This window comes from Plectropomus leopardus, chromosome 12, assembly GCF_026936395.1.
Source record: "Plectropomus leopardus strain MGB_pleo_1.0 chromosome 12, ASM2693639v1, whole genome shotgun sequence".
In the NCBI taxonomy this organism is placed as follows: Eukaryota; Metazoa; Chordata; class Actinopteri; order Perciformes; family Serranidae; genus Plectropomus; species Plectropomus leopardus.
The window spans coordinates 253,459-268,128 of record NC_142187.1 but is presented as its reverse complement, the minus strand read 5'-3'; the positions used below and the strand labels follow the sequence as shown (position 1 = coordinate 268,128).

The 14,670-nt window shown below is 36.6% G+C and overlaps 1 protein-coding gene across 1 annotated transcript in view; it reads left to right on the top strand.

The window, feature by feature from the left end:
- LOC148187768 (voltage-gated inwardly rectifying potassium channel KCNH2-like) overlaps positions 1-14,670 on the top strand; it is a 100,669-nt gene that overhangs the window by 22,180 nt on the left and 63,819 nt on the right. The window contains exon 2 of the mRNA XM_088085042.1: positions 365-595. Within this exon, the coding sequence (XP_087941168.1) occupies positions 365-595 (231 nt within the window). The remainder of the gene's footprint in view (positions 1-364; positions 596-14,670) is intronic.

Here is a 14,670-nt window from a genome sequence, read left to right as displayed (position 1 = left end):
CTTGCCTTTGTAGTGCTCAGTATATCTTTTTTTTTTACATAATATTCACAATTATTGGGAAACCATGATTACTGCATACAAATTAGCTTTGCACTCTTCTTTACTTTACCACTTCATGCAAAGAGAATCATTTGTAAGGAGGACTGGATGAATGTGTGTTGTGTGATCAATATGAATGAGGAGAGAGTGGGAGAGAGCGGGAGAGAGAGCAAGAGAGAGAGAGAGATGTTGAATTGTGTAACAAAGAAGCCATGAAAAAGTCCTCACATCTCTAAAAAAGATAGAGCATTTGATTCTGTCAAAGCTCAATAGCTTTGTGTGTGATTATTATTGATCCTTCCTTTTTCTTCCTCTTCCTCCACAGATCGAAAGTTTATCATAGCCAATGCACAGGTTGAGAACTGTGCCATCATCTTCTGTAATGATGCCTTCTGTGGTATGTGTGGTTACACCCGGGCTGAGGTCATGCAGAAGCCCTGCACCTGTAGCTTTCTTTATGGACCTCACACCAAGAGACCAGCAGTGGCCCAGATGGCTAAAGCTCTGCTAGGAGCAGAAGAGAGGAAGGTGGAGATTTCTCTCTACACTAAAGACGGTATGAGCCCATCAACTGAGATTTTTATACACTAAGTTGTCATTTGTAAGAGAATTTTTATTGTATTTTATTGTATTGTCTGACTGACATTGATCAAATCTGGAGACACTTTAAACTTAAACTATATTCTTCACATATGCAGTAGCACTTCACAACAGACCTCTGACCTCTGTCGGAGAGGTCACCACCACTTGTAGTGAGTCTCTTTTCTTTAAGTGTCCTCCAAGAAGGCAGCATGAGACAGAGCATCGAGGGCCAAAAGGTAAGTGATGTTGATCTCAAGATCAAAAAGGGAGTAGCTGTGCTGTAAAAATGATGAAATATCAAAACGTGAATGTCAGAGTTCTTCACTGTCTGCATGCAGGCATGTAGAGAGGCTCCAGTATGTTTGAAGGTTAAAATGCTGTCAAATGTGGACCTTGTAGATAAATAGTGTTGGTGAGAAAAATTTTTTGATGGAACAATTTATTATTGTCCAGTGTCTGCGACAAATCCCACAACAGCAAAGACACAAAGTCACCTACAGGTTGTCCTTTTGTTTTGTATTTTTAAATAAATGTTGCAAGTTAGTACATTCGGTTTCACTCTGGTCATGATTTCAATCCCTGGCAAAGGCAACAATTTACATATGAAAAGTATCAATTAAAATCTTCCAAAAAGTACACTAGTTGTAATCAAGTTGACCTTCAGTTTATTTCTCTTTTAGTGTTTGACAGAAAGGTATGGGTATCAATGGAATTTTATCAATAGTACTGTTCCCCTTGTCCTCGGTCATCCTCCTTCTGCTGCTGATGTGATTAACTACTTGCAGGTACAGCTGTTTAAATTTTAAGATATGTGGCAAACTAATCTGAATAATTGGACTATAGACAGCTTTTATTTTAGTTTGTTTGGAACAATCTGTTATTAGCCAGCAAGAGAGCTTTGCATGTGTAAAACATGGCAGCGGTGGGGGGAGTCACATGATCAGCTGGATAAGATGGCAACCTAGGCTTTCAGCTCCCAGCCCAGCCTCGCCAAAATGACGATTTTCTTGTGCTACCGGTTTCTACACTGGCGATTTTTGTTGTTAAAAGATAGCTGATAACGATGTCTATGGAAGCCAAAAGCAGCCAGCAGGATATTGACGACCTTGCTGACTCCGTACTGGAGAAACAGCGAACCTACTTTGAGCCGCGTCTCGCCCAGATTCAACAGGTGGGAAAAGACAACAATGAGAAGCTAGGTGCTATCCAGGCGGAGCTGGCAATGCTGACGGCGGGTCTCGGCGTAATTAAGTACGATGCACTGAAAACCGCGGTCGGAAGCAACACCAGGAACACTGGACAGCCACGGCCAAGTTCTGCATGCTATGGAGCGCAAGCTAGCCGACATGGAAGATGTCGCAACATTTGCATCATGGTGTTGCAACATTTGCATCATGGTGCAACATTTGCATCACTGGCCTGGAAGAGGCGCTCGAAGGCTCCAATGCTACTAATTTTCTTGCACACTCTCTGCCCAAATGGTTGCCTGCTCTTGGTGGCCTCCAGATTGAGATTATGAGAGTGCACCAGATCTATAACGACAACGCCTGTGTCCGAGGAGTTAGCCGCACCCTGATCTTCAATGTGCTTTGCTACTCGACCCACCAGGCCATTTTGCGTGCTGCTAGTAAGGACCCTCTTTCCATTCACGGTCTTTCCGGATTACAGCAGTTTCACGGTCAAACGTCACCAAGCCTTCCACAAGGCCATGGATACAGCTCAAGCTAAAGGTCTGGACTGCTTTTTTACTGTATTCTGCCACTCTCGAAAATAAAAGACGCGTAATACAAAGCCTTCACCTTTCCCAGAGAAGCGGAGGATTTCCTGGTGTCTGTGCTGACACCTTGCTGGAGTCCGCCACAGGGATGACGATAATTCGCCCTCGCCTTGACTATAAATTCGTTTCGGCCGCTGCTGCTGTTGGGATCGGCCTTAGTATGGCACTTACTCCGCTAAACGCCTGCTGGACTGGAGATTTTATGTGAGTGAGTTACTGATACGCCTCACATTGTTTAGTTACCAGACAGGTGTTTTCTGCCAGTACACTGTCAATCAGCATGTTCTGGATTCATATGTTTAACATGGGTTATTACTATGTTTAAGTGTAGCTATATTTAAGCCCATAATTAGCACACTGATTGTTTTATATATTGTATATTGTGATATCCATCTAGGTTATGGAAAATCATACAGTTAACACACATGTTGGTTGTTAACTGCGTTACATTGAACTAGATTATTCCAGCCAAGATTAATGTTACTGATTCAGCGCTGGGATGGCCTTTTTTCCCTAGCTGCCCCATTTCCATCGATGATCACAGACTGTTTTTAATTTGTTTATATGTTGATGTTCTTTATTTTTCCTTTTTCTCCTGTTTTATGTGTTGTGTTTGTGTTTTGTGTATGTTGTGTAATGAGGGACTTTACTTGGGGTGCACTTGTACCAGAATTTGTCCAGACAGAAAGCTATGGTAACATTTTTTGTGTGAATACACGTGGAACAATTTTGTTAGATCATGGGTGAACTTAAGATTTTAGTTTGGAACTGTGGCAAATTGAATGCTCCTCACAAACGCACTAGTACTCTTGGTTTGCTGAAAAGAAAAAATGTGGACAATGCATTGTTGCAGGAGACACATTTGCTAAAAGCAGATGCTGGTCGTCTTGCTAATAAATTTTTCCACACTATAGCATTCTTCTCTGCAGACACAAAAACTAAAGGTGTGGCCATTGTAGTGAGACGCAGTCTTCCAATTAGAACACTGACATCTTGGGCAGATGACATGGGTAGAATTGTGATTGCTAATATAGGGATGTTAACACAGCACTCATTTCACTGCTGTTGAGACAAGGACCCCACTGATTGTTCTCATTACTGTCATCTTAGCCTCCTTAATTCTGATTTGAAGAACTCCTCGCTCGCCGCCTTGAACGTTACATGCCATCTTTAGTCAATTATGATAAGACAGGCTTGATAAAATCCCGACTGGCAACAGATAATGTCAGACGCCTTCAGCACATTATTGATGCTGCAACAGACAACAATACACCCATGTCTGTGCTTTCACTTGATGCCATGGAAGCCTTCGACTGATTAGAGCGGTCGTATTTGTGGTCTGTTCTGGAGGCAATGGGCTTTGGGAACACTTTTATTGGGTTAGTCAAAACATTATTTTCAAACCCCTCAGCACATGTGCTAACTGGTCAAACTCTCTTCGCTCTCTTCCCGGTTTCCAGGGCCTCGAGCCAGGGCTGCCCATTAAGTCCTGCACTATTTGTGCTCTCCTTGGAGCTGTTGGCTCAATCAATTCGTCAGTCCAGTCTGATCTCACCCATCACTATCCGGAACACACAACACCAACTATCTTTATATGCGGACAACGTATTGCACCTCTTGTCCATCTGTGAGGAGCTTGGAAATATGTCAGGTTTTAAAATTAATTGGTTTAAGTCTGCTCTCCTACATCTGAACGATTCAGCCAAAACACCAGTCCTTCTTGTTAATATCCCCATAGTGCAACAGTTGAAATATCTGGGAAATGAGATTTTTTCTTCCCTGAATCAGATTGTTAAATATAATTATTCTCTTGCTCTGAACAAGGTCCTGAGGGACATAGACCAGTGGATTGGTCTTCCTATCTCTATTTTGGCCCGTGTCTTTATTATAAAAATGAATGTCTTTTCTAGGATTAATTTTGTCAGTGTTATGGTCCCCCTTCCCGCTCCACGTGACTACTGGAGCAAACTCCAATCTGCAACTTCCAAATTCATCTGGAACTGAAAGCAGCCGCGTTTGAAAATGTCTATTCTACAGAGGAGGAGGGAGAATGGTGGCCTGGCTGTTCCTAATTTTGAACTTTATTCTTGGTTGTTTGTGCTCAGACCCCTGCTCCCCTGGTTTGGTTCACACTCTCCTGTCTTGTGGCTCAAATTAGACAGCAATATAGTAAACCCATGGATGCTCAAAAATCTGTGTATCATTCATTCTTTCTATTTTCAATTGGCAATCAAAAATGAAAAAAACAAAAAGTGACAGATTATTTTGTTTTTCGTTTTTAAATCTAACACAAAAAAACGAATATTTTTCCTTTAAGATATCTTCAATTATGTTTTAACTAGTTAGTTAAAACAACATAGAGATACCTTGAACTGAAATTGTGACTACCCTGGTGAATTTTTTTTTACTTTATTGTATTTCTAGTATATTCATATTTTCAATAGTATATTGAAAATGTACTTACACAAATTGTACTTTTTGTAAATATATAACAAGTATACTAACATCACGCTTTCACACTAACACTTTTAACACACTTTAAAAGGTCTGCTGCCTGAAATGGATCTCCCACATTTCTACAAAGTGTACTAAAGTACCAATATTTTAATGAAATGAAAATGTTTATGGTTCAAATACATTAAAGTATTTTTTTCACCTGGAAGTAGTCCCACAAGTCTTTCAGCCTTTAGTATACTGGTAATATATATGCAAGAATGTGCAAGGTAGAAAGTAGTATAGCAAAGTAATGATAAAGTATATTGATTATTAACTGCAAAGTATGCTTTTTTTTAGTAATTGGAATAAGCCAGGGGTACAATTAAGCATATTATTACCACAGTAAGAATATATTAAAAGTATAAATCTTGTGTGTTTTTACACTAACAACTAATTTTGAATGTACTTTAAATACAAACAAACTTTACACTTTAATTTGACTAATTAAACATATATAAAGTCATATACTTAAAGTATACTAAATATACTTTAAGTTGTTCCATGTTAGCACATGAAAGTACACTAAATACACTTCAAGTTGAGCTTTTCTACAATTCAATTACAATTAAAATATATTTAGTACAAAATTAGTTGTTCCAAAATGTCACAGCTCAGGTTTCTTAGGTTGTTTTCATTCATTCATGTTGTTTCCTGTTTTACTTTGAAACTCACATCTCCTCTCATTTCAGATCACTTCACTTCCTGCCCCTGTGTGTTTTCCCTCCCTTTTGATGGCTTCACCTGTGTCTGATTGTCTGTCCTGCCCTGATTAGGCTCACCTGTGCCTTGTTATCCTTCCCCTCACCACAGCATTTAGTGTGTGTCTTGCTTCCTCTCTGTGCCAGTTCGTCTTAGCCTTTCTGTGTGTCGACGTTCCAGCCTTTTGATTCCCTTGTGTCTCTTTGTTGGTTTTTTGGACTTTGCCTGTTTTTCGACTTTGCCTCTGCCTTGCTCTTTTTGGATACTTTTGCCTCATTGACCATCCTGTGTGTACTAAAGCTGTTTCGTCCAGTAAAGACTTTCTACTTACCTGAACTGTATTCTGAGTCGTGCGTTTGAGTCCATTTCCGCCTGGTTCACCAGTTGTAACAAAAATAGCATGCTTCAAGTTAACTAATCATAAACACACTTGAGAACACAAAAGTAGGCTATGCTAAATTTTAGTACACTTAGCACATTTATGTTTCACCTGGGTAGTCAGAATTAAATTGTTGAGATCTCAAACTGGAATTATGACTGGTCATAATGTAGTTTCAGATATCTGCATTTCACGTTTTGACTAGTTACATTCACTCATTCAGGCCGATCATATTTACTGATTAAAACACGTAATACTAATAAACATAGGCGACATAAAAAAGACGAGGAGGAAAAGTCAGATTCTTTACCTAGTAACCAGAAGATTCTTTGTAGCAACTTAAAGTCTAAACTACACTAACGGAAGACAACACAACACATTTCTATTTCAAAATAAAAACATTTGTCGTTGTAACCTGTTACTATTATTATTAATCTATTGTCAGAGAAAAATATTTACAACACTAGCCCACATATATATACTATTGAAAATATGAATATACTAGAAATACAATAAAGTAAAAAAAAAAATTTCACCAGGGTAGTCACAATTTCAGTTCAAGGTATCTCTATGTTGTTTTATCTAACTAGTTAAAACATAATTGAAGATATCTTAAAAGGAAACATATAGATATATTTAATTAAAGGGAGTTGAGGATATCTTTAACTATAATTCTAGTCTAGTCAGAATTAAATTGTTGATATCTGTAACTGGAATTTTGACTCGTCATAATGTAGTTAATTGCAGATTTCACGTTTTGACTTGTCACAACTGAATTAAAAATATACAGTATGTAATGACATACGCCATACACGAGTGGGAAACATGATGTCATTTCAATTAGGCAGAATCACATTTTTGATATCAAAAATGCCAGTCGTGGATATCTGAAATCTCATTATAGATATCTGAAATGAACAGCAAGGTTACGTTTTGTGGTAGTAGAGTGCAATTTCACAAAAAATATTTACCTGGAAAGTCCTGGCTATTTTTTCAGTAGTCATGTCCTCCTCCTTTAGGGTGACACGCTTTGCTCCCCGAAACAACACATAGCTGTCCATGGCTGATGGGGCTGGTGGCTCCTGGCTGCTGGTCCAGATCGATAGATTGTTGCTAGCGTAGCTATGTTTGCTAACGCTCATTACAAAACTTCCGGGTCACGTACTTCCAACCAATTAAATATTAAAATCAAATCAATTAAAAATAAATTTAATCATGTGGCCCGTTTTTCCATTTCATATTTTTGATCTGATCCTGAAATTGAAATATTAAAAAACAGGCATTTTTTCGTTTTTTCTGTGAGATTAAAAAACGAAAAACAAAATAATCTGTCACTTTTTTGTTTTTTCATTTTTGATCACCAATTGAAAATAGAAATAGAAAGAACAAATGATACACGGATTCTCAAAGATGTCCTTTTTGTCAACATGTCTAAAAAACAATGTCAGCTGCGTTTTGGCCCTATTATCTCCCATCTTGTACTAACATGGAGATCAGCTGAAACACATTGTCATCTTTCCTGAAAATGGAACACCATCTCTCCAATATTCAATAACAAAGCACTTCTGATTGGTGGAAGATCTATCTCTGCTCCTCAGTGGGAGCAGAGGGGTGTCCACTACTTGAAAGACATTTATAACAACTTTGGCCTGCTTTCTTTTACTGATGTTAGGGATGCATTCGATCTGCCAGGTTCCTCTTTTTACTTTTATTTACAGCTGAGGTCAGCACTTAAAGCACATTGCATCCCATGGTCGTGTTCTTTACCTGTTCATCCACTCCGAGAACTATTTGCTAAGCAGGCTAAAACTACGGGTATGGTATCCAAATTGTACAATTTCTTACACACGCAGCAGGGTTTTTGCAGAGCTCCAGATTGCAACTATTTAGTCACATTTGCAACCATGAACCACTACTGCGATTTGCAAATACTATTAATATCTGAACTGGAGAGCCTATTGTTTGTTTTCAGCTTGCAGTAGATGAATCCTTATACTGTACCACCATCACAGTTTAACTTTTTTTTTAACAGTAACATCCAACTGTTGAGCAGAAACCTCAGGTTCACAACAAAAACAAAAACATCAGCACATCAGCGCATTCATTTAATTATAACAATACTTTTTAAAATTTCATCATAAAAGCACTTAATTAACCTTTCTTATAACAGTAGTTATAGTAGTTTTACAGTTTATGGATGTTATTATAACAGCAGTATATTCAACTTAATTATATGACAGTAGACATTTTATTTAACATTATTGTAACAGCAGTTCATTCAATAATTTTGTATTTTAGTAGTTAACATTAGAATAAAAGACATTTAGAGGTATTAGATACATATTATGTATCACAATACAACTTTAAAATATCGGGATATTATTTTAAGACCATATCACCAGCCCTATTGACATGTTTATGTATGGTAAACAGGTGTATCGATAAAGTATTGCCTGACTCACACAGGCTTTATTGCAATTCTAGTAATTTGTGTAACAATAGTTGATGGAGGAGCAACCTCGGCACAGAGCAAAGGTGCTGAAGCTTAATAAATAAATTACAGCAAAACCTGAAAAAGTAAAGATAAAAGAGCTGGTGACATCAGAGATTATCAATTCTGTGGTCTTCAGTACTGTAGCCCAGGGTTAAGAGTTGCATCTATAGGCTATGTATGAATAAGGCAGAAGCTATTGATTATTTAAGTGAGTAATATATATCTATTAATACTCATAAAAAAATAATGTGCAGTATGAACGATATATTGAAGTGAGATCATTTGTTATTCATCAAAATGAAGATTGACCAAGAGTACAGGTTTTTCCACAAAAAATAGACATTGTCTGCAGGACCAATCTGACCTTATAATGACACCACTAACAAACAAATAAGACGTGTTTATTGTTAGTCAGTGGTGTCATTATGAGGTCAGAATGGTCTGGTCTTTATTGCTAGTTGGAACACTGATTAACAGAGTCCTATTTCTGGTCTGAAATGCAGTTGTCAGACAGTAATTATGTTGTATTATTTTTTTTAATGTATTAGCTAACCTTACGGATTTTCTTAAATGTATTCATTTACCTTTTTTTAAATGTGTGTATAATTTGTACTTTTGTATTTATTTAGCAACTTATTTCTTAATTTATTTATGTATTTTTTTGTTTATGCATTTTTTTTTCATTTATATATGACAGATAAAATGATTTGTTGAATAAATATGATTCACTGGAAGAGAGCTTTTATTTTGAATTTCACTCTTACACTTGTGGTGGCTAATTAGAGCATCTTTTTGGAGTGGCGGCTGACTTGACTGCAGTAAATAACATTTAAAAAAACAAAACAAATGTATTCAAATATATTTGCCAACCACACCACTGATGGGTAGCCGACTATGGCCGAAACAAGTGCATGTGCATCGCTATTAAATGTCCTCTGTAAACACTCCCGCTGTGTTGTGATGAATTGTAGCACATTTGCTGGTGACACCCTACACAACCTTGGACAGGATTTTATACAAGATTCACGGTTGTGTCGTGTTCACTCTAGCCTGCACCAGTCATCACTGGTTGTGGGCAGTTGGCGTGGCAAACTGGCATAGAAATCTACAAGTGTAACTGGATCTGCAAGTGTGTAAAGAGAACAGACTCCTCCCCACATGAGGCAGAGTGTCTCAAACATGTTTAATTTTCCCAAGCAGACTCTGGATGCAATCAGGTGGTGTACACTGGACAATGTATTTTGTTTGTTTTTTGTTTGTCTCTGTTTTTCAGAGTATATGTTGGCCCATACAAAAACTGCAGGTATCTGTCTTGCATCCATGTTTGTTTGTTCTTCTTCTGCGTGATTGTATGTTTATTCTTGCTTTCGCAAGTGTTTTCATGAGAGTTTGGTGCATTCAATTGGCTTCAATTGGAGTAACAAGTCATGTAGTCTGTGATCCCTCATCTGGCTCACATGTTAAATGTATGATCCCAGTTTCCTCAGACGTCATAAAAATATGCTTAAACCAGTCGGTTGGTGTACACACTGCCATTCCTTTCATAAACTAAGTCATGATTGGATGACTTTATGTCATCATTTCTTTACATATCTCATTCAGTTCAAACATTTGACGTATACACACTGTTCTTTGTGTTCTATTTAAAAAACAGGATTTAAATGATGGATAAGCAGAGTGGAGTTTAGCAGGCTTTGTGTGTTGTGTGTGTTGTGTGTGCATGTCTGTGTGCTATATATCAGATGGTCCTCAAGCTGTGACATTGTGATAATGTTAAGGTAAAATAGTTAGCATGAAACTAAGTTAATCTATCCTCCCCAATTTACTCTCCTCTCCTGATAATCTCTCTCTCTCTCTCTCTCTCTTTCTTTCTCTCTCTCTCTCTCACACACACACACACATACACACACTCTAATATTACTAACAGGGGACTGTCAGGCTACCCTATCCAAGTGTGGACTTTTATTTGTGGTCATTTTGAAAATAAAACAAAAAATACAAAATTAAAATTTAAAATTCAGACTGTCCTTTGTGTTCTGTTGAAACAGGATTTAAATGATAGATAAGCAGAGTGAAGTGTAGCAGGCTTTGTGTGTTGTGTGTGCATGTGTGTGTGCTATATATCAGATGGTCTTCAAGCCATGTCATTGTAATAATGCTATGGTAGAATAGTTAGCATGTAGCTAAGTTAATGTCCTCCTGAATTTACTCTCCTCTCCTGACCTTTTAAAATCTAAAGAAAGGAGAAATAATAATAATAATAATAATAATAATAATAATAATAATAATAATAATAATAATAATAATAATAATGATGATGATGATGATGATGATGATGATGATAATGGTAAGAAGAAAATATGGAGAGAAAATACCAGCAAGATCTTTACTTATTTTAATGAATTGCTAAAATCAATTTATTATTAGAATTTAACTTAACCTTAAGATTAGCTCAGGCCTCCAAAACCGCCTTGAGTTTTTAGATGCACTAGAAGCACTAGATTTCAGTCAATCTTACAATTTACATATGATTTGTTTCTCTATAATCACAGCAATGCATTTTATTTGCTGATCTACCCTGCAGGCAAAAGAGGTCCACACTTGTGTAATATAAAGCAACAGGGGTCCACAGTTGGCTGATGCATAATGACACTAGTTACTTGTGAATATATCTAAACTAAATCATGTTTTTTTTTTTTCGCCTCTAAAAGGATCTGTAAGTATGTATTTTTGTAACTGAATATAAAGGCTCAGCCGTTGTGGATGTCTTTACCATTTTATAGCTCAACACTGTGTTTAAAAGAGGGGCTACCCCAGTCCATTCTCATTGTGAACTTTTCAAATACATTCCCTCTGTCAGTGCTTTTGGCATACAAGCATCCACCTGGATCATGGCAGGATGATATGAGATGAGAACACAGCTGGACAGTCAGTACACAGCCACATGGAACCAGGCGCATCCACATACACCCTGTGCGGCTGGCATCACTTGAGAATATGTATTCCTTTTAACAGTTTTTACAAGCAAAGAAATTGCCATGCAAGTTTTAGGTTTTCTTTTTGAAGATATAAAGGTTTTCTTCTATTATGATAAGAATATTAAAACAAAGATGTTATTATTTTTAAAAAAAGGAATTAAATTTCATATGATGATCATTGTTGAATGATGCCTTTTCAGAGCCAATATTCGCATAAAATTAAGGTGGTCTTAATTATGGTCTTAATTGATAATAATTTAAAAAATAGCTTTGCTGGTCCAAAGTTTTCTTTGTAAAACATCAGATCCAGTCAGAAATATTTAGAGGGTAACTGGGCAACTGAGTGGATTAGTTGTGGGCAGATGTACAATGAAAATCAGATTTTAACCGGTTCAAATAGTTAAGGATTCTGTACAGTTGCAGTGATTTGACAAAATTGCAAGGTCTCCCAGAATTCACAGGAATCAGCTGAATTTGCGTTAATTGTTATGGTTGCAACATTATAAAATCCAATGTATGTGTGCCCTCCATCTACATTCATAGGAATCCATTTTATTTGTCAGTCCACATTACAGAAAAGACTGAGACAGAAATGACTCAAGTTGTGTCTTAAATATATAGTATGGAGTGACATTCACATTTCAGCATAGATAAATGACAAAAAATAAGAAAAATAAGTTAGATGCATTATTTTTCAAAGAAAATAATCTAACAAAAATGTAATAATATATTTTTTTTTTTAGGAAATTGGAAATAGAAACGTCATTTAAGTTTTTTCGTACACTGCTTTTTGAGTCGTGCACATGAAAATGTTTTTCATTTGCTGTTTAGTGTGCTCCTTTTTACCTTGTGTTGAAAACACATTGACAACCCATCATGATATAAATGAGTAAAGCAACAGAAACACTTCAATATGATTTCTTGATACTGATGACCAGTGACAATCTTCAATGGTATTTATAATATATGAGGTTTTGTGAGTCATTAGTTTGTCTCAGATACAGGGATAAGTCAGTCAGAGGAATGATTAACCTCTGAAACCCTATGTTCAACTGCTGAGACAAGCTATTTTAAAATCCATAGGTTTTGGTTGTACTTTTGGCTGTACTGGATTTTTTCCCTTAATTGACTGCATTAATGTCATGAGAAAGCATACTTGAACTAAAATGTCTGTTGTTTTTTTCTGATGACTACAGTCTGTGTCACATAAAGTTATACATATAATTGGTAAATAAAAAGACAAATTTGAGGGTTGACAAATAATATAGCATTGTCACAATTGCACAGAGAGTTTGGACAAGTGAAAGGCACACAAAGAATGCTACATTAAGTTCACATTGATACTCAGCTTGGTATTGGTGTTTATAAGTCTTTCCATCCAAGTATTATCAACTGAAGCATTTCTTTCACACAGGTCCAACAGGTATATTAGTGCTTTAAATGTGCATTGAAATAGTAATGAGCCACCAACAGCTCATCTCAGAACCATCACAAAATGATGCAGATCTATGAATAGGCTTTTATATGTTGACTATTGTTTGGAACTTTAAATTCTAAAAAAGAAAAGTCAGTTCACACTTTGTACCCTCTTTGCCTGTTCAAAATTATACTCCTTGTTTTGTTTTGTTTTGTTTTGTTTTGTTTTGTTTTACCATTTCTCAAATGGTTTTTTTTAATTAATTTTAAATCTGCCTGAGACAGACAAAATTGTATATACACATTCCTACATCTCAAGAAGACCAAAACAACAACCAAAGAAATATAAAACAGCAAACAATACAAAAACTGCAGAACTAGTATCAAAATAGGATTCATTTTCAAGTAGAGGTCAAATTAAAAAAATCATGCTGTGAGATTTGAATCGGATTGTCTACTGTGTACTACCTAGAAAGTGTCTTGTTGAAGGAGAGGGAACTGCAAGTTTTTAAATGTGTGTACTGGCATGCAAAATTACCAGCACATTTATAAATTTTGTCTTGAATGGAGGCTGACCACTCATTTGTGTTGGATTAAATGATTTGCTGCAGTGAGCAGAGTGACTTATTAATATTATTCAACACAGTTTTAGTTTATTTGAAGAATTTCAAATTCCTTAATGGGTTTTCAGTTTATGATGTAAGTATTAAACAATCCTCCACATTGACTGAGTGGAGTGTCTAGCACCCATGTGCCTTTAAGGTTGCCTCTGAGAAGTGAGTGAGTTGGAGAGGGTGAGGGGTCAGTGTGTGCAGCTCTGTGCCAGGCCTTGATTCTCTGCAGTGTGGGGGTTGGTTTCTTTATAGCTGACGATGGTCAATAGGCCTTTCCACCTTAAGCTTCAGAGTTGCTAATTTATATCAGCTAGAATGTTCCATCCGATTCTGACTGCCTGAGACATGGGTCTGTCCCCTGTCCTGGGTTAGAAAAGTGGCACACACTGCTTATCTTGGCTGGTACAACATCCCTGGAATATTGGGAAGGACACCCCAAAAGTGTACAGAGGGGGCATATAATTCTCCACTCAAATTTCCACTAGTTTGAATACTGATACAAAAGTTGTTCTTTTATGAATAGTTAAATATTTGAACATATTTAATCACCTAATAATTACATACATTTCATGGCATACCTTTGTGATTTTACATAGTTTACTGCATCCTCTAATCTAATCAATAATAATAAAAGGTTTGGTTTCAACTATAGGAGTAAATTAATACCAAAGAGTTAAATAAATAGCATCTTCATGCATAATTTAGATAGTTAAAATGTTGTTAATGGTTATTTATTCCATCAAGTAAAACTAATTTGGCTCTGTAAAATATTTTATAGGTGTGGCTCTCTAAAGCAGTAGGGCATCTTGGCTCTCAGTGGCTCTGCTTGTTGGAATTTTTAACGCAATGCCCATCAAAAACACTAACATTAGTTAAACTTTAAGAGCTAAAGAGTTGTTTCAGTTGACAATACTGGAATGTAAAGACCTGTAAAGCTGAGTGTCAATGTGAACTTTTTTTAGCAATCCTTACGTGCTTTCATGCACACTCTCTGTGCCTCAGTGACAATGCTGCATATCAGCCCTGTATTTGCCAACTAATTTACAACTGTATGTGTTACAGACTGTAGTTATCAAAAAACAACAAAAAATAGTTATAACAATAATGAAAACTTAGTTCTGGGGTGCCCATACGTTTTTGAATGGGGTCTAGATTAGATAATGCTAAAATACAAACTTACAAACACAGGTGTTTCA